Raw genomic sequence first — 22,569 nt, forward strand, 5'->3', positions numbered from 1 at the left:
AAATGATCTTTGTTAAATAATATTTTATTACAATTAAATTTGTCATAATTAGGTTGACAGTACATAATTTTCCTTCAGTAGTTTCCTAGTTAAAAGGTCACTTGTGATGCTAAATAAGATTATATATATTTAAAACTAATTTCTATTTTTACACGAGTAAATAAAATGTACATTATTGAAAAATTAATAAAATATTAAACCATCTCCAAAAATATGCTGTACAGGTAACAAGAATTTAGGTTTACTTTATTCAATTATTCACAGTACTATTCACAGAAAGCAGCCTTTTTTTCCTGTTCCTTTATGTTTTTTGTTTGTAATTAGGACTGAACTTTCTCTTCTCAAGAAAAGCAAAGCTACAAAGACAAAATGATGACTTAGAAGTCACCCTTTTCCCCAAAATGTCTGAGCCTATGAGTAATATTAACCAGACCTTGCATCCTTTCACTGACCCTGGAGCTAAGAGGTGGAAAGGAAATAAGCTATGAATCACAATCCATTGATGGATGCTTGTATTTCAGTGGAATGACACCACTGAACACAGCTCAAAGCCTTCTACAACATAGTTTGCTGTAGTGAGCTAACAGTCACTTTGGCTGAATAATGTAGATCTTTTTTATATTAATCTTACAAAGGTTGGTTACTTATTCAAAGGATGAATATATTTCCTGAACAGATCACAATTAAAGGTATTAAAATCAAGCAATATTGTTAAGTATATAGTCAAGTAATTTCAAGCTTTTTATTTGGCAAATTATTTTTTCCTTCATTAATTTGATTTCTCAAAGGCATATGTTTCATTCAGCTTTTTTTTCAAGTTACAGTGTTGGCTACTTCAATAACCATTGAAGGTTATGTAGTAGATATCCAGCGCACTCAGAGATTTCCACATTGATACTTTTTGCAAGTAGGAAAAGAACTATATTTTAAAGAAGTTATATATTTGATATAAACTTGATGATAAAGAGATGTATTAAAACTAATGGAAATAATATTTCAGATTATTATTGGAAAGGTAGTCATAGAACCTAAGTTCTGTAACAGCATGTGCCATTCCAAGCAAAGTTTTACTATATAAATGGATACTATTACAGCTCAGGTGTAACAAAGATGTAGAGAACTGTACAGATATTTCTGCAATTCAATTAGAAAAGGTAAATAAATTCTCATACCACTTTGAAAAAAATTCTGTATAGCATCATTTGTATAAGCCCTTAGCATTTTCAAGTATACCAAAATAAAAACTTTATTTGAACAAAAGCAGCAAGTAAATCACATTATTTTCCAAAAAAAGTATAGGAGTCCTTGACTTACAATCACAATTAGGACCATAATTTCCATGCCCAATTTAATGACCTTTTTTTGCTATGGTGGTTAAATGAACAATCATGGTTATCTAGCTTCCCCACTGACTTTGCTTGTCAGAAGCTCATTGGGAAGGTCACAAATGGCAATCACATGCCCATGAGGATGCTGCAGCGGTTGCAAGTACGAGGACCAGTTATAAGTAACTTTCTTTTCCAGTTCTGTTATAACTCTGAATGGTCATTGAATGAATGGCTGTAAATTGAGGACCACCTGTATGGTCTTAGTATTCCTAAAATTCCCAATATATCTTTTTCTCATTTGGGACCCTACATTCAGATTTATTCCAGATGGCAGCTGAAGGCACTGTTGGTGTTGGTGTTTGACTACGCTGGATAGCAGGAGGCAAGAGTGAAAGTAATGAATTCTTTGTTTCTTCTCTCACCTGAAAATTGAGAGGGGAATCATTGGCATGACCTTACATCGCACATCTATTAAAACAATTATGAATACCTTCTCAGAGGTTTATAGAAACACAATGCAAGTTCTTGTTGCCCAAATGTTAATTATTGTTGCTAACTAAGCTCATAGAAACAGTGATTGCTAATAAAATCGATGAAAATCAAAGGCTTCTGACAGATAGATCAATGGCAATTTTATTATAAATTCAGATAAAATGGCAGTTCTTTAATCCAGTGGTTCTTTAAACTGGGGAATAATTTAGGAATATCCTCAGAATAATTAGGACATTTGTAATTACTGGTTTTTGAATCAAGAATGAATCTCAGGCTGCGCTGCCAAGATTCCTGTGTAAAACCAGGAAGTATGCAATTTTCTGTGGGGGTAATGACATTATTCAAGACAGAAAATCAGTAATTTGGTCAAATTAAGAACCACTGCTTTAGTCAACTGTTTATTCTTACCTCTCTTCCCCAATGTAAATAATTAGATTAATGAAAAATAGAGGTAAAAGGCTAAAGATTTATACGATCTGAAGAGAAACCAGAGCATTACAAAGGAAAATGTATAATAAAAACATTAAAAAAGAAAAAGAAAAATAGAGGTAAAAAGGTTAGATAGGTTGCCTTGAGCCCTGGATTGAAAGACAGAATATTAATTGTAATTCATTTATGCAGAAAGATACAGATGAATCCATACTGCAGAAGATATGCCTGTTATATTGTCCTTAGTTGGTAGAAAAGGTGGGTTTTTTCAGGTTGAGAGGTGAAATGGAAACGCTTATACTGAACAATATGTATGTACTAACATCCTAACAGTTGATATCTGAATGACCCATACATAATGGGGATGGGGTGGGAACTGGACAAAAAAAGGAATTTCCCCAACTGTGTTTCAAAAGAAAAAAGAAGCATTGCTGGCTCTATAAAGTAGTTGTGTTTATGGCAGCAGCTATCTCAGTTCTATGGGTGGGGCAAGGCAAGCAAATATAAGTATTGCCTATCATAGATAAGATATTATGAGTTCTTTAAAATAAAACTAAGAACTGGAACAAATAAGTTGCAGTTCTATAACCAATCAAAATCAGAAAGCTAACACCTTATGCTCAAACAGAATTTATGTGGACGACACCTATTATACAAATCACACTTGCAGAGATGGCATAATACATTATTTCACTAGTGCACAAATTTATATATTAAACTGCTCCAAAGAGAAGTCTCATGTTCAAATCAAAGATGTTGCGACTTCCAGCATCTGATCTGCTTTCTAGACCCAAAGATTCAGTGATTTTATGCAACTAGAATATCTAACAATCTGCATAACAAACTCACCTGCTTGAAAAAAGCATGTGACAGAAGGCCTTTTGCTGATGGCCTATATTCCAGAAAAGAAAAGAAAAACAGATTAGACTTTTAACTTTTGCAAACAGCTGATAATTATTTCCCCTCTCTTGTCATTTTTAGCTAAATCAGTTGACTGAAAAAAGAATCAGTATTTTCCAATTTTAATTATTCCATCCACATATCCTTGCTATAATAGATTAATAGTTTCAAAATAGAATATTGTAAATATATTTTTTCAAGGTATTTATATATGAAGTTTCAAATTTGTAACATCAATTAAAAACAATTTTATCAACCACCTTTTAACTGATAGCAGCACATACTAAAAAGTAAATATTACTGTCTTAATAAAGATACAGTTTAATATAGTTAAGGAGCTACATATGTCATGGGTACTCTCTAAATATTCATCTATTTTTCCCCATCTCTCATTATTTCCTCTCAGCATGGGGAATGAAAGATGCAGGCTAAGTCATTTACTCATGTATTATTCATATATCACACCTTAAGGACTCAGCAATCTTACTATGGAAAAAATAGCCACCTGAGCTTACATCTGTAAAAATGACTTAAAATATTTCAAAATTTGATAATTTCATGAAATTTCAGAAATTTTAGTATTACTATTATTTGGGTTCCATCTGGGGATACTATAGGTCTGTGATGGTGAACCTATGACATGTGTGCCACAGGTGGCACGCAGAGCCATATCAGAGGCCACGCCAGACTTTGCAAGTTTCTACTGCAGAGCGCATGCGCGCACTGACCAGCTGATTTTCGGTCTTAGGAAAGACAATTTAGCCCTCCAGATGCTTCAGGAAAGCTTTCCTGAAGCCCTGGAAGCAAAAAAAAAGGACAAAGGGACATTGTGCTATTTTCTGCATTCCAGGCATTTCAGGAAAGCTTCCCTGGAGGGCTCTGTGAGGGAGGGAGAGCGCTGAAACCTAAAGTGGAACCTTTCCCTCGGCTGCAGCCAAAAAAGCGAGAGTAGAAAGGGAGAGGGGGAGGAAGACTCTACGAGGGAGGGAGAGTGCTCCTCGCCACCTCCCCTTCTTTTTGCTCTGGCTTTTTCAGCTGCAGCTGAGAAAAGTTTAGTTTCAGCCCTCCCCTTAGCTAGCAGAGCCCTCCTCGCCGCCCCCCCCCTCTTTTTACTCTGGCTTTTTCGGCTGCAGCGCAGCCAGCCAACTTTACCAGAAACCCGGATAGCAGGATCCAATTTGACTGAATCCACTGTGACTGCAGACAAGATGAGGCGGGATTTCCGCGCCTGCTGTCATTTCTTGCTGGGATTGGACGGGTGTTCACTTGTGTGAACTATAACCTTGCCCACATGTGTCCGGGTGCTGAAAGGACGCTCAGGCACAGCGATATTTCACAAGCTTCCCCCTACTTTCTCTATGATATACAGTGATACCTTGTCTTACGAACCCCTTGTCATACTAATTTTTCAAGATATAAACCCGGGGTTTAAGAATTTTTGCCTCTTCTTCCAAACTATTTTCACCTTACGAACCCGCTGCCACTGGGATACCCCGCCTCCAGACTTCTGTTGCCAGGCGAAGGCTTCCCTCGCTGGGAAACCCCACTTCTGGACTTCCGTTGCCAGCGTAGTGCCCGTTTTTGCAATGCTGGGATTCCCCTGCAGCATCGCAAAAACGCGGAAGTCTGGAGGTGGAGTTTCCCATGGAGGGGAGCCTCAGAGGAATCCCAGCAGTGCAAAAACAGGCGCTCCGGCTGGCAAAAGGGGTGAATTTTGGGCTTGCACGCATTAATCGCTTTTCCATTGATTCCTATGGGAAACATTGTTTCATCTTACGAACTTTTCACCTTATGAACCTCATCCTGGAACCAATTAAGTTCGTAAGACAAGGTATCACTGTATTTTACCGTTCAGCGTGATACATGCTATCAGGTTAGCAGATATAAAGTTAACATCATGTGTCTATTGAGGGCTGGTTTCTCTGAATGTCAAGCTTTTTGAATTTTCTACTTTCTAGCGATACATGCCTATGGTGTTAGGAGTGAAAAAACAGCACAATGGCAAACAGGAAGTGCATTTTTCTGAACTTCTGGTTTGTCTGAGGTGATTTTTTTTACCTACCAGGCTTCAGAAAGGCCTGTACGCGTGTGTGGGCACATCACACATGCTAGCCCCTCCAATTCCCCCCCCCCTTTGGCACACGAACCAAAAAAGGTTCACCATCACTGCTTTAGGTCTTCTGATAATTATGAATAATCATGGATGTCCTGCTAACAATTTGATAATACTGTATGATATACATATATAAACCAGCCTTTCAAAACAGCTCTAGTTTCAGTTTAAAATAATTAAACTCAAATTTGCACATTATTTTAAAGCATTACCTTTGTTCTGGGTCCTGATGCAAACACAATTCTATAAAATTATGAAAAGCAGGAGAGAAGGTTTTAGGTGGAGTCTGTAGTTTTTCACTTGTCATTGTGCGTGTCATGCTTTCCCCGATTCCAGAATCAATTCCCGACTGAGAATTTTTTATCCTAGGTTCTCCACATGAAAAAGAGTTTATAGCCCAAGGACCTTTAAGTTTTTGCAACAGCATCTGGTAAATACAGAAAATACTGGAGTCACTTTGCAACAGTGGCAGAGAAACACCATGACTTAATGAGTGCAAAATGTCCAATGTCTGTCTTAGCTTATATAAACATAGTATATAGTGGCTGCATTAAATAATAAAGTTTTGCAAAACTATTTATCAGCTTTCTCTCCTGATATTGCTACAATTCTGTATTGATCAGAAATTAAACTCAACTCAATCAGAATAAAGCTGGAAGGGACCTTGGAGGTCTTCTAGTCCAACCCCCTACTCAAGCAGGAGATAATGGCAAACCTTTTAGGGACTGAGCGCCCAAACTGCAACCCCCAAACCCTCTTAGTTATCACAAAGTACCAACATGGCAATTTAACCTGAATGAGGTTTTGTGAGGAATTTCAATCACATTCACAACTTGACTTCACTGGATTTCATTAACAGCACAAATTAGGAACAAAGGGAGTGTAGTGCAGTAGCCTCTGGAGGGTTATCTCTCTTCTTTTCCTTTCCTTTCTTTTTTCCTTTCCTCTTTGCTCTCCCTCCCTCCTACCCTCCCTCCCTCCCCTGATTTTCCCTTCCTTCCTTTAATCCTGTAAATTATGGCTTGTTATTGTTACTATTTGTTTTAAAAAAATGCTATGTAGCTTAGAAGCTCACAGCAGAAATAATAGCAGCTGCTGTTTGTGGCTGAAACTATCCCAGGCTGTTATTTACACACAGACACCTATTTTTTATTCCACTTTCCCTGGGTTCTTGGGAAAGGAATGGCATCTTTTCCCCCATCCCTGTCTTTAATAAACCCTAACCCCCTCACAGCCTTATAGCTACTGTTGTCCCACCTTGCTTCCCCCTTCCCTTAAAGCACACGAGGGGAGGGGAATCTAAGGGGGAGGGAAGAAGAGACCCAGGCAAATCCCTCTCTGAATAGCATTCTGCCCAGATTTTGACTGATTTCTTCTCCGATCATCCCCCTTTTTGAAAGTGTTGGGTCTTTATTTTTCCCATTTATTGAAGGAAATTGGATTTTGATTGGGTTTTCCCCCACCCCATGCCAAAAGGAAAGCCAGATGAGCTTCTCCATAAAGTCCCCCTATCCTTCCCCCAACTCGCTTCCCTCTACCCTCCACTTCAGGATAGAGAACAGCCCACAATTCTCAATGCTTCTCCAGGCCTAGCTTGCTGAGGAGGGGGGAATAGCCCTGATGTCTCCACTGCGACCCCCCCTCAATGGTGTCAGCTATCAGTATCTGGCTTCCTCAAAGGTGCAGCATATTTCAAAGGCTGCTTCCTGCTTTGTCTTTGCCCCCCTGATGAGGGAGGAGGAAGGCCAACCTTGGGGGATGGTCCCAACCCCGTAAGGTCTGGCCCCGTCATTTTTTCTATCCTCTTTGCTAGCGGCAACAGCAAATGTAGCAAAATAAAGGCTGAGTGCTGTTGCCGCGTAAAGGCAAGTGTAGCACTGCTTTTCTCCTGCATTAAAGCTCCGCCCATTGCTACCACTGTGAGAGGGCAACAACTCTTTCATCCCAATGCTGACAGGGCCACAGGGAGCCAAAGCAAAGATGTGAAAGAGCCGCATGGGTTGCATTGTGGCTCTGCGTCGTAATGGACTTCAGAAGGACAGGACCTGCCTCCCCCATTGTGAAGACCATGAGTGAAAAGGTTCACTCAAACAATACCAACTTCACGAGATCTTTTCGTTTCACGAGAAGTTGGAATTGATTGAGTGAAACACAATGGAGAAATGCAATTGGAGATGGCTGGAACCATGGCGTGTGTGTCCACAGAGGGCTCTGTGTGCCACATCTGGCATACATGTCATTGGTTTACCATCGCAGCTCTACATACATAAAATTTCAAAATTAAGAGATGTCTTATACTCTTGACAATAATAGTTGCTCAATTTGTTAAGGGATGTTAATGTGTTACCTGTGTGCGAGGCATATCCTGAAAAGGTACATGTCCATTAGCTAGTTCACAAGCTGTAATGCCCACACTATAGATGTCAGATTTCACATTATATCCATGCATATCCTATAGAAGAAAACACATCAGGCAAATTAAATTGTTCAAAGTCTGTCAATGTATGTTAGGAAATGTATGAGAAATATTTAAATACGCCATATACAGTTCTTTTATTTATTCATTCATTCATTCATTCATTCATTCATTCATTCATTCATTCATTCAACTTCTATGCCGCCCAATCTGGAAGGATTGTACATATGGAATAAGTTACTCTACTAACTTAAATAAAAAAGTTTACCTCTGAAGTATACAAAGACTGTTCAGTCAACTATTTTAAATATCAAGCATGCAACTTCACAAAAGATTGTAAAGATATTATACTTTAATATAATTTAATGTGCTTGGTAATTAACTATATCAATATCGTAATGTTTTAATATTTTGTTTGTTTCATTTTGGTCTTTTAAAATAATAGTCTATTCTTCCCAAATTTGGAACAAATGTTGACAATGCGTGTTGGACTACAAGTAAGGAGAATGCTCCATTCAAATGAAATATTTCCATAAACAGGAAAACATTTAAAAATATCTATTGATAATACAATTACATGTAGATTGAGAAATAAAAATATTTATTTATCAACTCACAACTGGATCAATATAACTATATTGCAATGTAAATTTTCAGTGAAGAGGACTTCATCCAGAAGTGGATTGATTCAGGCAAGAGTATTTTATATTTATATATGTGTGTGCCCATTTGTATGGCATCTTATATTAGATGTTTAAAATGTATAAATGAATATACACAGATCCTATGGAAAGCACCTATTTTAAATGGAAACTTCTTCCATATATTATATGATGAAAAGAAAAGAGAAATAATGGAAATATATTTTAAGTCTGTCATTAGAACAGAGGTGTCAAACTCAATTTCATTGACGGCCGCATCAGGGTTGTATTTGACCTTGGGGGCTGGGTGGGCATGGCCCGGATGGGCAAGGCCAACTTGACGTCACTTATGTCGGAGGCACCTGTAGTAGCCTGAGCGCTCTGCCAGTGAAAACAGGCTCCTGACCTCATGAGACGGCTTCCTGCAGCTCTCTGGCAGCAAAAATAGTTTAGGTGGGCCACACATGTCCCCATGGGCCTCATTTTTGGCTGCGACAGTCTCCTACAGCTCTCTGCCAGTGCAAAGAGAGCCACACGGCCCTCTCGAGCTCTATTTTGCTGACAGAGGGATCATGGGCTAGTCCTTTGCTGTTTCAAGGGTGGGCTCCTAGGCCAGATCTAAGCACCCCAAATGTAGGATCCAGCCCCTAGGCCTTGATTTTGATACTCCTGGGATAGAAGAATCTTAAAAGCCTTGATTGTACAGTGATTAGAGCGCAAGCTACTTCTGCTGATTACCAGCTGCCAGTAGTTTGGCAGTTCGAATCTCAGCAGGCTCAAGGTTGACTCAGCCTTCCATTCTTCAAAGGTTGGTAAAATGAGGACCCAGATTGTTGGAGGCAATATGCTTACTCTGTAAACTGCTTAGAGAGGGCTGTAAAGCACTGAGAAGCAGTATATAAGTCTAAATGATATTGCTATTGATATGATGATAGTGCTTAAGCATTTATAAAATGTCCTTTCAAAAAAGCTGGAGGGGTTTTATGACCATTCTCTACTACTACAACAAATATATTTATTTTCCAGAATACTAGAAATTAAATTCTACTGAAAAGAAATGCTAAAAATATTTGTCAACAGAAATAGAGGAATTAAAAACAATTATTTTACTATGTACATATAACAACAAGCTTCCTGATTTTCAGCGATAATTTGGCAAAGGTAATTGTATAAGGAACTATACGGATTCAGAAATACCACTTTAAACAGTATATCTGTAATGTATCAAAATTCATAGTGCATTCATAGTTTTAGATAAAGCATTAAATGCCAATGTTTTAAAAAATCATAAAAAATCTACACATAACATAATTGAGATTAATATCTAAGGTGCAGAATTTAAATATTTAATGATTTTCTGAGGCAGTATATGGGGCAAGGAAGCACATCCACAATGCAATCTAATATATACTGACCTGCCTTAGTAGTTCAGGACTCAGCCAAGGAAGCATAGACGTACTGAACTGGGGGAAATCATACACATCTTTTAACTGTTGTCCACTGCTGACTAAACTATAGAGGTGATTTAAGCCCGACAAATAAACTAGGCCATCCCCTGAAATCAATATGTGGCTAGCTTTAATACTTCTGAAATGCAAACAAACACATTAATAAAATCCCAATTATCTTGCCAGAAATACTATCCTGTTAAATACATATTAAGATTTTAATACAACACCTATGTAGGTTTATTTGTTTTTAATTGCTATAGTCTTTTCTATAGCTTAAAGGTTATGCTATTCTTTATTGCATCAGAAAGAGAATTGAGGCATACTCCCTACGTTAAAATTGATACTGTTCTTGCTTGAGTTATTCTTGAATTTAACGTAGCTAAGAATTGCTTGACTAATAAATAGTAGATCTCAGTCTGTGAGGATGTATCTAGCTAGATACTAGATGCTCACAATATAAAATATGCCTTGATTTGAAGTGACAATTTCAAATGATGCATTAAATAGGCCTCAGCCCAAAAAGGTATCAACTCTTTCTCATTCTACTTCTCTGCAAGCCTGGGATGCCGATCAGTCTCTGGTCACAATTCAAAGTGTTGGTTATGACCTATAAAACCCTTCATGGCATCGGACCAGAATATCTCTGAGACCGCCTTCTGCCTCACAAATCCCAGCAACTGGTTAGGTCCCACAGAGTTGGCCTTCTCTGGGTCCCGTCGACGAAACAATGTCTGGCGGGACTCAGGGGAAGAGCCTTCTCTGTGGCAGCCCCGACCCTCTGGAATCAACTCCCCCCTAAGATTAGGATTGCCCCCACCCTCCTTGCCTTTTGCAAACTCCTTAAAACCCACCTCTGTCATCAGGCTTGGGGAAATGGATTCCCTTGGACCGTTTCTGTTTTATGCATGGTCTGTATGAGATGTATGATTGCTTTTTATATTAAGGGTTTTTAAATTGTTTTAGTCATTGGATTTGTACTGTTTTGTTGTTCCGAGTCTCCGGAGAGGGGCGGCATACAAATTTAATAAATAATAATAATGATGCAGGATTCATCCCACAAAGCCTCCCTAACTAAACACCCAAGAGTTCATCTTATAGTTACATGCAATGAGAGAAAATAGAGACTAGATGCTTCCTCTGTGGGCTAGGCTAGAGTGAAACAGAAAAGTTCACAAGCTATTGTATGGTAGCCAGCCATTACCAGTTTATAGCCTTCAATGTTTCTAGGATTGAGAAAGATTTTTAAAAATCCCACAATGTGAAATGTGTGTGAGTAATCCCTTGGTCAGTATAACGTAAGAGAATTATTGTGACCTATTTTTTCACATTTTTTCTAATTATCTTCCCTCCTCCAATCAGATTTTGAGTCTAAATATTTGATAGCAAAAATAGCTTGGTGATTCCTTTTTTTAAGGCAAGTTTAAACAACATTGCATGAGTTCTAATTTTAATAAAGCTATTAGTATTGTATTGTATGCTTTTTATTTGTACATTTGCTTTCCACAAAACTATATAGGGACCTTGCTGTCTTAACATACTTATTTTATACCTGAGGGTACCTACTAAAAGAACTCTATAATGGAAGGTAACTTAAGACTTTATACAATAGAAGTCACAATGTATAGAACATGTCCAAATTAATTCAGTGTAAACAATTGTGTTAATAATTCAAAAAGATCATTTAGCTATACACAAGCGCTCCTACAGGTAACTCGAGTTTTCCTTTTCTCCTGTCTTTTCTTGTACCATTTCTTCACAATGTATTTAAAAACTTCAAATATTTCTTAAAATTTAAGAGTTAGCAATTAGAGGCCAAAGGAACCCTTAATGAACTCGTGTATCTCATCAGAAAATGCCTTGCACCAAAAATTAAATATTCATATTGTACTATACTCAAAACATGATACATTAAAATAATTGGAATATTTGTGGAGGTTTAATATATTCTAAAGCAATTTGGAATTCCCTCAGAGAATGAGAAATGAAAAAAAAAATTGTTATGTTTGGTAAGGATATACATCTTAATCAGAGAATGCTACTAAAATAAAATATATAAATTAAAATAAGCACATAACTTTTCAAGCTTCAGCTGTAATCATTGGGTGGATTGAAATGAAGTTCTTCCATATTACCTGTGAATATAACCATGTTGATGCATATAGTTCAATCCACTAACTGCACCAAAAAGGATATTTCCTATCAAAGTTTCACTCATGCCTTCAGGGAAGTAAGTCCTCAAGAGGTAACTGGCTGAATCTAGAAAAAAGAGCCAAAGGTTTAGCAGTAACTCCTCATAATATGTTTGTAAATATAGGAACGTCAGGACTGGCCCAGATATTTTCTGCCATAATTAGGATGATCAAATTCATTGATCTTTTGCAATGTTTTTTTTTTTTAAAAGCTCAGGAAGAGCTCCTGGGCAGAATATAGATGTACATTGTCTAAGAAGCATATTAGCCCTGGCCCCTAAAGCCCACAACTGAAGCAATTCTCTGTTTCAAAAATACAGTCCCAATGGTTTCCTCTTTATGTAATTATCCCAACTTTGAAGTACAAAAGATTCCACAAACTAGGCACCAATAAGCTAATTTAATAAATATGGATACATTTTTGTAAAAGGTTACTTACGGTAAGCCATGAAAGGAGAAATAACCCAAAGCCATTTTCCAGCAGTAAACACTGCCCAAAAAGTCAAGATATTCGGATGTCGGAAAAAATGGGATAATATCACCTCATTCTAATGGAGGAAAGAAATGTTTTAATAATTTAAAAGATGGGAAATACCCCATACTATTTTAGCCATAGGAGACTATGTGTGTGGCACTAATGATCTGAAAACAATCCCTGAATCAGAAAAAAGAATAGATGGTTCATTATAATGTCAGAAATATACAACTGAAATTATTTGAGAAAGCTATAACTAATTCACTTTGAGCAGATTTCCAAATTTCTTTGCATATCTAGAATTACTAAGAATATGGGGATATAGGTTAAAAGTCTCAAATTTCATAACCTTACAAGCATTATATATCAAGTTTAAAATCATGTTTACTTGTAAAGCGTTTAAGAGTTCTTCAGAACATCTTTCCAGATCTGTAATTCTTACAGCCACCAGTGTTCCTGTTGGGATATGACGGGCGAGGTAGATTGAAGTTAAGTTGTTGCATCCTTTTCCTACAAAGAAGCAGGAATACACCACTTGATATTCTAATTAATTCACTAATATTTTGGAATAGATGATATACAAAAAAGTAAATAAATGAACGAAACATTCTTATGACTCACAAATGTTTAACACTTGTGCAAAAGAACACCTTTCAAAGCAAGCATAAAGATCTGATTTCACCTGGATTCTGAAAGCTATTTCCTAGTTGAAACATATTTTGGGGAGGTTTGTTTTAAAAAGATTACAGGTAGTCCTCATTTAATGATCACAAGTGGGACTGGCAAGTATTGCTAAGCAATAGTCATTAAGTGAAACATCACATGGCCACATCAGACTCATGTCAATTCCACTGCAATTGTTAAATGAATCATTCCCAGTTATTAAGCAAAATGTCATGTGACTGAAACTTGCAACTTCCTGCTGGCTTCCCCATTGACTCTGCTTGCCAGCTCTGCTTGCAAGTTTGAAGGCCAGTCAAAAATGTACTTTCAATGTTTCAATGGTCACTGAACAAATCTGCCCTTGACAAAGGACTACCTGTATTTATGGTCTGATGACTATCAAATGATTGACAATGTGCAATTTATAAATGTACAAAGTGTTCAGAATAGATCAATGAATATTGGTGTAGCATGTTAAATGTTTAAGGCAATAGTGTACAAAAATGAAATAAGAATTGAAGCTGGTATTTTAATAGGGATTACCAATTGAAGTTCATTTAAAATAAATCTTAAGTAGCTTATTAACATAATAGATATCTTCACACCAATTACCAACACCATGTGCTAGTTACATACAAAGATGCTTGTGTAATACCGTCATGAATAGACAATATTCACATCTTATTCATTCATGTAGGATCTGAGGCAATGGAGAAGAATGCAAAGATGCATTTTCTTCTGGTTAAAAAAGAGGGGATAACTATTGCAGCTGAAAAATAATTACTCATGCACAATTTGAGAATATTATACTACTGAAGCTACCATGAATAAAAACAAAGACTAATATCAAGACTTACTAAATCAAAGGCAAGACAAGAAATTAAATGGAAATAGGTTGTAAAATACAAGCAAGCATTAATAAAGGTAGAAGTAATGTACATCTCAGACCTATTGGCACGGGATGATAAAAGGTAAAATTTCTAATCCATATATTCGGTTCAAGTATGTACTAAAGATTTCTCACTTAAAACAAAATAGGAACATCTTTTCGTCACAAAACAATCACCTATCTCCACCTGGAGATCATAGTGTGATACATCAGAGGACAATGGTATCTGTTGATCTCCTCTTTGAGTTGATTGGCCCCAACATGCAGCAAGTTCATCTGTCTGAATAGCAAAAATATCAATTAATCTTTATTGTTTAAAATGGTGTCATGTCACATAAATTTTGAAAATCTCTCAACATTCCTTATGTATCATTTAAAAAGTGCCAAGTGGTTTTTAATTTTGCCTGGGTTTTGATGGCAAGAATTTCTTTAATGGTGTTGTATTTTTTTTAATCGAATTCAATGTGTTTAATTTCTTTTTTAAAATCTATGTGGGTGATCAGATAAGATACACATATTTCTCCATCAAACAATCCATGAAAAAGTCAGGCATTCATTTATACTCAAAATATTATATAATGTAAGTACATTAAAACCAATATAGAGTGATACCTCGTCTTACGAACCCCTCATCATATGAACTTTTCGAGATACGAACCCGGGGTTTAAGATTTCTTTGCCTCATCTTAAAAACCCTTTCCATCTTAGGAACCTGAGCCCGGGTTCATGGGTTCTCTTACTGCGCGTGAGCTCTTACTGACAGGGATTCCCCTGCCTTGTGACTGCCCCCAATGGGATTTTCTATTCGTTTTCGTGCCCGCCAGGATTCTCCGCCTCCCGACTGCCAGACGAAGCGCATGGTCCCTCCTTCCTCATCCATCTGCAGCTTAAGCCTCCCGGTCCTCCCCGGCCCTCGCCCGCGGCCGGCAGTACTGCCTCCCAAGCGCTATTGCCCGGAGGGAGGCGAAGCGCTGGGGGGGGTCAGGTCGGCCCTCCTGCCTCCCTCCCCCCCAGCCAAAAACCCAAAGCCTCGCTGTCGCCGCAGGAGGCTTAAGCCTCCCGGTCCTCTCCGCCCCTGCCCCGTGGCCAGTAGAACTGCCTCCCGAGCGCTATTAAGCCTTCTATGGTGGCAGCGAGGCTTTGGGTTTTTGGCTGGGGGGGAGGCAGCAGGGCCGGCCTGACACCCCCACCCTAGCGCTTCGCCTCCCGCTGGGCAAGAGGGCTTGGGAGACATTTCTGCTGACCTACTATGGGGGATCCTTCCAGACGAGAGAGCGATGTGCGGGAGGATTGAGAAGGACTGGGAGGCTCAAGCCTCCTTCGGCGGCAAGGTCCCGGCTTCCGGGTTTCTGAGTTTTGGGCTTGCACGCATTATTCGCTTTTACATTGATTCCTATGGGAAACATTGTTTCATCTTACGAACTTTTCACCTTACGAACCTCGTCCTGGAACCAATTAAGTTTGTAAGACAAGGTGTTACTGTACTAAAAAATATATCCTATCTAAAGTGGTACCATATACTCTAGAGCAGAGATGTCAAACTCAAGGCCCAGTTTTCAGACAGAAGAAATAGATTTACAGAGGATGCTATAACCATCATTCTTCACACTGCTCTGACACATTTGGAATAGCAGGGCGGCTATGTGAGAATGCCTTTTGTAGTTTTACCTCTAATCATATCTCTTCAGCCCTTACTCTTAACACAGGGTTGTGTTTTGAGTCCCTTACTCCAGTGATTTTCAACCTTTTTTGAGTCACGGCACATTTTTTACATTTATAAAATCCTGGGGCACACCACCAACCAAAATAACACAAAGCAACATTTTAAGACAGTACATATTATACATATTATCCCCCTCACCGGTGTGTGTGTGTGTATACACTCTTGAACCATTTCCAAAAACAGGTGAGGGCTGGGGGTGGTTTCTCTCTTATTCTTTGGGTGCTTTAAATCAAGAGTCACTTCTCTCTCTTTTTGTTTCTCTCTTTTCTCTCATTGTCTGCCTCAATCATTTTCTCATTTCTCTTTTTTTCTCCCCTTTTTGGTCTCATTTCTCTCGCTCTCTCCCTTCCTCTCCTTTTCTCTCTTTCTCTCCCTCTCTTTCTTTCTTTCTCTCTACCCCCTTTTTTTTCTCTCTTTCTCTCTCTTGCTCTCTCTCTTTCTCGTACACCACACCAGCAACAGCGGCGGAGTGGCGGCAAGGCGGTCGGCTGCGAGCGGGAGCTCCAGGGTGGAGGCACCGACTGCGGCAACTGGACGTGTTGCTGGATGCTGTACATGCTGGTGCTGTGCTGAGTATGGGCATGGAGCTGGCACCTCCATCCCGGCCCAGGCAGCGGGTCAATGCCAGCCCCACACCCATGCCCAGCACAGCGCCAGCATGTATGGCGTCCAGCAACATGTCCAGCTGCCACCTTCGGTGCTTCTGCCCTGAAGCTCCTGCTCGCAGCCACCGCCCTGCCCAGTGCCGCTGCTGCCGGCGCATTCCCGCCGAGCCCCAAAGTTCACCTGCCACCGCTGCCAGGGAAGCTCCAGCCGGGCGGGGCACTGCAGCTGCCAGAAAACTTGAAGGTGCGAAGGAAGCTCAGCTTCCAGTCTCGCAACTTTTTGCTCTTCGCGCCCTCAGCAAAAAGTTGCAAGACCGGAAGCTGAGCTTCGGTCTTCGCGGCACACCTGACCGTGTTCTGCGGCACACTAGTGTGCTGCAGCACACAGGTTGAAAAACAGTGCCTTACTCCATAGTCTTTATGTGCATGATCGCATTCTCACTCATGCTAGTAATACTACTACTAAATTTGTAAATGGTACAACAGTGGTGGGACTGATCTCGGGGGGGGGGGGGATGAGTCTGCCTATGGAGATCAGGTGGAATGGTTGTTTTCATGTGTGGAGACAATAACTTGGTCCTTAACACAAATAAGACCAAGGAGCTTATAGTGGACTATAGAAGGAATAGATCAGACATCCAACCCTTGCTTATCAATGAAGACCGAGTAGAGCATGTGACCAGTTTTAAGTTTCTGGGTGTTAGCATAAAAGAGGAGCTGACCGGACCTGGAGCGCCCACATTGCAGCCCTGGTCAAAAGGGCCCAGCAGAGATTATATTATATTATAGAGATACTTCTCAGGAAACAACTACTGAATGAAAAACTGCTGGCGGCCTTGTACTGCTGCAGTGAGAGAGAGTCTGAGAGAAGTCCTAACTTAGCACTTGGACACCAGAGGTGCACCCTCCATACAAATCCTCTATCATGCCATGCCCACGCCCATCCCGGCCGCCCACCCCCACCCCATGCCCCCCCAAGCCCTCCAAGGTCAAACACAATTCTGCTCTAGATGACAAAAATGTATTTGCTACATAATTCCAATTTTCTAATATATAGTGCTCACTTACTGACTAATCATTCAGTGATTGTTGAAGTTGCAACAATGCTAAATGTATGGTATTTACAACTGATCCTCAAAGTTACAGCTATCACACTATCCACTGAGTCTTATGATTCAATCTGTCAATCAGCTTCCACTTGCAGTGTAGTTGCACTGCCCAGCAATCATATGATCACCATTTATGACTTTCCCTGCTGGCTTTCCCCAATAAAATCAAGAGGGAAGCCAAGAGAAAAAGTTGCAAGTCACTGAGTAAGACTTCCCCATCCTGCAACCACAATTCCCAGGCCCTGAATTATTTCAGCATCCCACTGCTATCACTCACATATCCTCTCCCACCTACCAACAGTGACTTACCCGCCTACCAATCTGCTTGTGAGTCACTGGGACTTGCATCATCCTGCTGGGTTCCCAACTGATTTGTTTTTTGGAAGCCAGCAGGAAGTTGCGAAGAGGTTCTTTCTTAATGACCTGCGATTCTTTCTCACTTAACAACAGCAATGGGGCCCGCCAGGATTGCCAAGTAATGTGGTCACATGATGTCATGTTATAAAACTGCTTAGCAATGGAAATTCTAGTCCTGATTACTATTATTAAGCAAGGACTAACTAATTTGTATTCAGCAAAAGGGATGAGAATGACAGCCTCTGAGTTAATTTATATAGCTGCACTGGATAGATGTTTAATAGCTTAACACATTCTTGAAGGATCTAGTTCTTTTTGCAATAAAATAGACAATTTATTGCAAGAATGCAGAAAGCAGTACAGTGGTATCTCATCTTACGTACTTAATTCGTTCCATGACAAGGTTCGTAAGTAGAAAAAATTGTAAGATGAAACAATGTTTCCCATAGGAATCAATGTAAAAGTGAATAACGCGTGCAAATCCATTAGGAAAATCTTTAGAAGGGAGGCGAACGGAGGGCGGGGAGGAGCAGCGAAAGGGGGCGGGTAGAGGAAAGGCAGCGAAAGGGTGCGTGGGAAGGAAGAGAGGAGAGGGGGGTGCCCCTCCCTTTTCTTCCTTCAAACACACCCTTTCATTGCCTCTCCAAGCACTCCGTTCGCCTTTCTTCCTTCACACAAACCCTGGCAACGGAAGTCCGGAGGTGGTGTTTCCCAGTGAGGGGAGCCTCAGGGAAATGCCAGCAGTGCAAGAACACGGAAATCCGGAGGTGCGGTTTCCCAGCAAGGAGAGCCTCAGGGGAATCCCAGCAGCGCAAGAACAGGCGCTTCAGCTGGCAATGGAAGTCTGGAGATGGGGATTCCCAGCAAAAGGAGGCTCAGGGAAATCCCAGTGCTTCAGATGGCAACGGAAATCTGGAGGCGGGGTATCCCAGCGGCGGCGGCTTGGGTTCGTAAGGTGAAAATAGTTTGGAAAAAGTGGCAAAAAAATCTTAAACACCGGGTTCGTATCTCGAAAAGTTTGTTAGACCACTGTATTTTATTGCATATCACTCAAAGTGAACAGAAAACAGACAGTATACATTTTATCACAAGTGTAAACATGACTGTAATAGAAAACATAATACTGATTCTGATAAGGTAAGATGAATTTTCTCTCACCAAGTCTTGACTACTGATGCTTTCCGATTGCTTTTCTACTCTAATGGATTCAACTCGTGTCCGGAGAATACAGGAACAGTCCTACAAAGATATTTGAAAGTAGAAAAATTAAACCTTTAAAATGTAACTCACTAATCTACACTCATTTGTTATATGAAATTGCAACTTCAGAGCCGAGGTGGTGCAGTGGGTAGAGTGCAGTACTGCAGGCCACTAAAGCTGATTGCCGGATCTGCAGGTCAGTGGTTCAAATCTCATCACTGGCTCAAGGTTGACTGAGCCTTCCATCCTTCCGAGGTGGATAAAATGAGGACCTGGATTGTGGGGGCAATCTGCTGGCTCTGTTTTTAAAAAGTGCTATTGCTAACATGTTTTAAGCCGTCTTGAGTCTAAGAAGGGTGGCATTAAAAAAAAAATCGAATAAATAAATTTCAGTGCATAATAATAATGGATTAATGTCAATACACAATAAGAAATGAACCGTTTCCAAATAATGTGGTAATCTCAGTGGGTTTAGGAACATTTAAGTGTCCATTTTGAAAAATCACGATTAAATTCACTTTTTCAAAATGAAGCACAGTATAGTTTTCTGAATTCAAAGCTAGATAAATAAGAGAGATGCTGGACAAGTCATTTAAGTAACTCCCCTTTTTATAACCCTGTAAAATGGCCCTTCCAATTATTAATTTTATCCCTGTAATTTTTAGTTTGATATGCTGTTTATTAATAACTTGCTGTGGGGCTTGAACCTGAACATTATATTAGGAAGTAATACACATTTAATGTATATGAAGATAATAAGATAATGTATATTAAGATAATGCGTATGTATATTAAGATGTAAGAGGAGGCATTAAACCACAATTTTGGGCTATATTTTACAGTTCAAATAAAATTCTATTTCAAAGCTTTGATTCTGAAAAATGAACCAGAGTTCTGACTCTCTCTCTGCAATGCTCCACAATGGACAAAATAATTTTATTCTCTTTGTATCTCCTCATATTTTCAACATGCATATTATTTATAACATTTATAAATTATGTTAGATTTTAAACATGTGCTTACCAAACAAGACATGGAACTGTTTTAGTTCATGGAAAATATCATGCTAATCCATTTACCCTGAAATAGAACATTAAGATGTTAAAGGTTACAGTACATTCAACATCCAGATCTCAACCAAAGCTGTCTCTTTTCCTCTTTTACCAGAAACTTCCACAGAAATCATCCAACATATAGTGTTCTGGTTAAAATTAATGATCCCTAGCACAACTCATCAAAAATATCTAAAATCATATTCAAGTATTATCAGAGTTATCAGAAACTGTTGATATTGACATAAACAAAGAATATGTGGCTTTAATTTCTTTACATGATCTGTATTAAGACTGATCTATTATGTGTTTGAAATCAGTCTTTGTAACCATGACAGTGACTTAACCACAATTGGTACCCATAATTTATAATGTTTACAAAACTTATCCATAGTACCACTTGTCTGAACTAAATTGAAAAAGGTTTCTTTCTTCTGTTGCTTTTGCATATGAGATAAAAACTGGAGATAAGGATATTTGGGGAGTAAATTAACACCAAGAGAGCTGGTTCACCTTCACCTTCTAACTCTAGTGCTGATAATAATCTGGCATTACATTTCCTTTTACTAAATGTAACACTCTGTCAACCTTAACAAGTGAAGTACAATTGGTTGCAATTTGACATACTGACTGAATAATCACTGTATATTCATGATTACACTCAAATTAACATGTCAAGCAAACATATTTTTATTTCAGACCCAATACATGTCCAGGAATGAATTCTAGGAAAATCATTTCCAAAATTCTTTGCATCAATTGACTAATTTTTATCAAACAAATAGCACAGTAACATTCTCCTCAAAGAGGTCTGCAGTTCTTTTAATGGATTTCCCTTTAAACAAAGTTAAAAGAGTATGATAAGACTTAAAAATATGAAAGTTTAAACTCAGAGTATGCACACATATGCCAAAGTCGTCACTGCAAATGCCAAAGATTAAAACAAGTTACTGTTTTAATATTAGCTAAATTTGAGCAAATTAATAGTGGAAAGCATATACAGTATACTGTATATGTTAAAGCTATTGCCTCACAGGCAGACTGCACAGATTCAAATCCCGGTAAGGGTATGGCTAGCTGATGAGAGCAAAATAGCTTGAAATAGATCTATACTAGTCTCCTTTCCTTTTCATTATCAGCAAATATATGTTACACACAGAGACACACACACAGACAACACACACATACATATAAAACTAAGGGGTACCATATTAAAAACCATGATTTTTAATCGTGACGTGCAGACTTTCTATTTTGACTACAACCTATCCATATTGTCCCCTTTGTAAGATCAACGATTCTTCCATTTAAAAAGGATTGTCCAGGCAGTTTTTGAGAATTGGACATGATTGAGTAGAAAAAGAAAAAAATGCCTTAAAGGTGAACATATTAATTTTATTATAAAAGCTGTTCTCAATCTGTACTACATCATCCATTTTAGCTAACTAACAAAAGCAAGAGTCAAGAATTATAGCCATCAATAAATTTTAAAGTTAACAAACTCTAATACCAGCACAGTACTTATTCACCCCATTTCCCCCTTCCCAAAATAAACATTTCATTACAAACTACCAGAAAATAGGGATGAAGGAAGGCAGAAGAAGTAAGCTAGATGCTTAAGATCAGTACTCAGCTCAATTAAATGTATTGGGAAGGAGCAAGGGGATAACTCAATTGGTAACAGAACCATACACTGCCAGTCCTGCTTAAAGGTTTGAACTATAATTTGGGCTAAATGCAATCAGGTGAATTAGTGTATAATAATAATAAAAAAATACTTGCAATCAAGCTGCATGTAGATCAAGGATATATCACGCCAGGCATCTGAACATTAACGAATACTAGGGCTAACCTTCCAGTTAGGACTATGGACGCAGAGCCTTCAAAATCCAGTCCAAGCCTTTTGAGTATTGGATTCTTGCATAGGCAGCCCTTTTTCTCTCTCACCTGGAAAAGCAACATAAACACTGCGAGACTCCATCTCCACAGTTTTGCCGCGACAACTGTAATCACCCAACCGAATCGAAACTAATCCCGCCGGAATAAATTAAGCAACTAGGAAAGTTTTCCGTCTTTTCTGTGCGGGGAGGTGACTTTGGGCGTCCCGCCTTCTTATTCTACACGTAACGCTCGTTAGTTCCCACTTTGCAACGACACTTTCCCTTCACACCCGCTCCGACCTTAACTTGCGCGTGTTACCTTCTGCAAATTTCCTAGGAACTCTGCCTCAATCCAGCCTCGTAGGGCTCCCTCCAGAAGGGGATTTAGGTTGATTGGGAGGTGGGGGACGTGCGTGTCTTGTTTGCCCGGTTCTCGGTGAGCAGCGGCGGGAAAGGGGGCAAACGCCCCCCCAGTACCGCGAGGCAGACCGAGAACCGCCCGCCACCTCTTTTTCAGAGACACAGCGAACGACGACGGTCCCCAGACCCCTCAAGCTTCAGGTCCCGCCCTCTCGTACAACTGCGAAGAAGTCCAAACCTGCGGGGCGACCAGCACGAGCGCTCCCACCTAAGGGACTACGAGCCCCATAGTGCTTT

General features: G+C 39.3%; 1 protein-coding gene across 2 annotated transcripts; it reads right to left on the minus strand.

The window, feature by feature from the left end:
* Positions 1-8: 8 nt before the first annotated feature.
* Positions 9-22,549, minus strand: STRADB (STE20 related adaptor beta). 2 transcript variants are annotated; one of them, XM_070732023.1, is made up of 13 exons: positions 22,232-22,549; positions 21,815-21,979; positions 20,004-20,060; positions 18,939-19,019; positions 14,164-14,266; positions 12,823-12,944; positions 12,399-12,507; positions 11,903-12,026; positions 9,735-9,906; positions 7,610-7,714; positions 5,475-5,689; positions 3,099-3,141; positions 9-1,750 (listed from the first exon to the last, which is right to left on the minus strand). In XM_070732023.1, the coding sequence occupies exons 3-13, from the start codon at positions 20,013-20,015 to the stop codon at positions 1,598-1,600; spliced, it is 1,239 nt and encodes a 412-aa protein (XP_070588124.1). In that variant the 5' UTR covers positions 20,016-20,060; positions 21,815-21,979; positions 22,232-22,549; the 3' UTR covers positions 9-1,597. The 2 variants fall into 2 exon arrangements, with proteins under 2 accessions (XP_070588124.1, XP_070588123.1); XM_070732022.1 differs by lacking the exon at positions 22,232-22,549 and having other exon boundaries at positions 14,122-14,266; positions 21,815-21,904.
* Positions 22,550-22,569: the final 20 nt, after the last annotated feature.

This window comes from Erythrolamprus reginae, chromosome 1 (assembly GCF_031021105.1).
Source record: "Erythrolamprus reginae isolate rEryReg1 chromosome 1, rEryReg1.hap1, whole genome shotgun sequence".
NCBI lineage: Eukaryota > Metazoa > Chordata > Lepidosauria > Squamata > Dipsadidae > Erythrolamprus > Erythrolamprus reginae.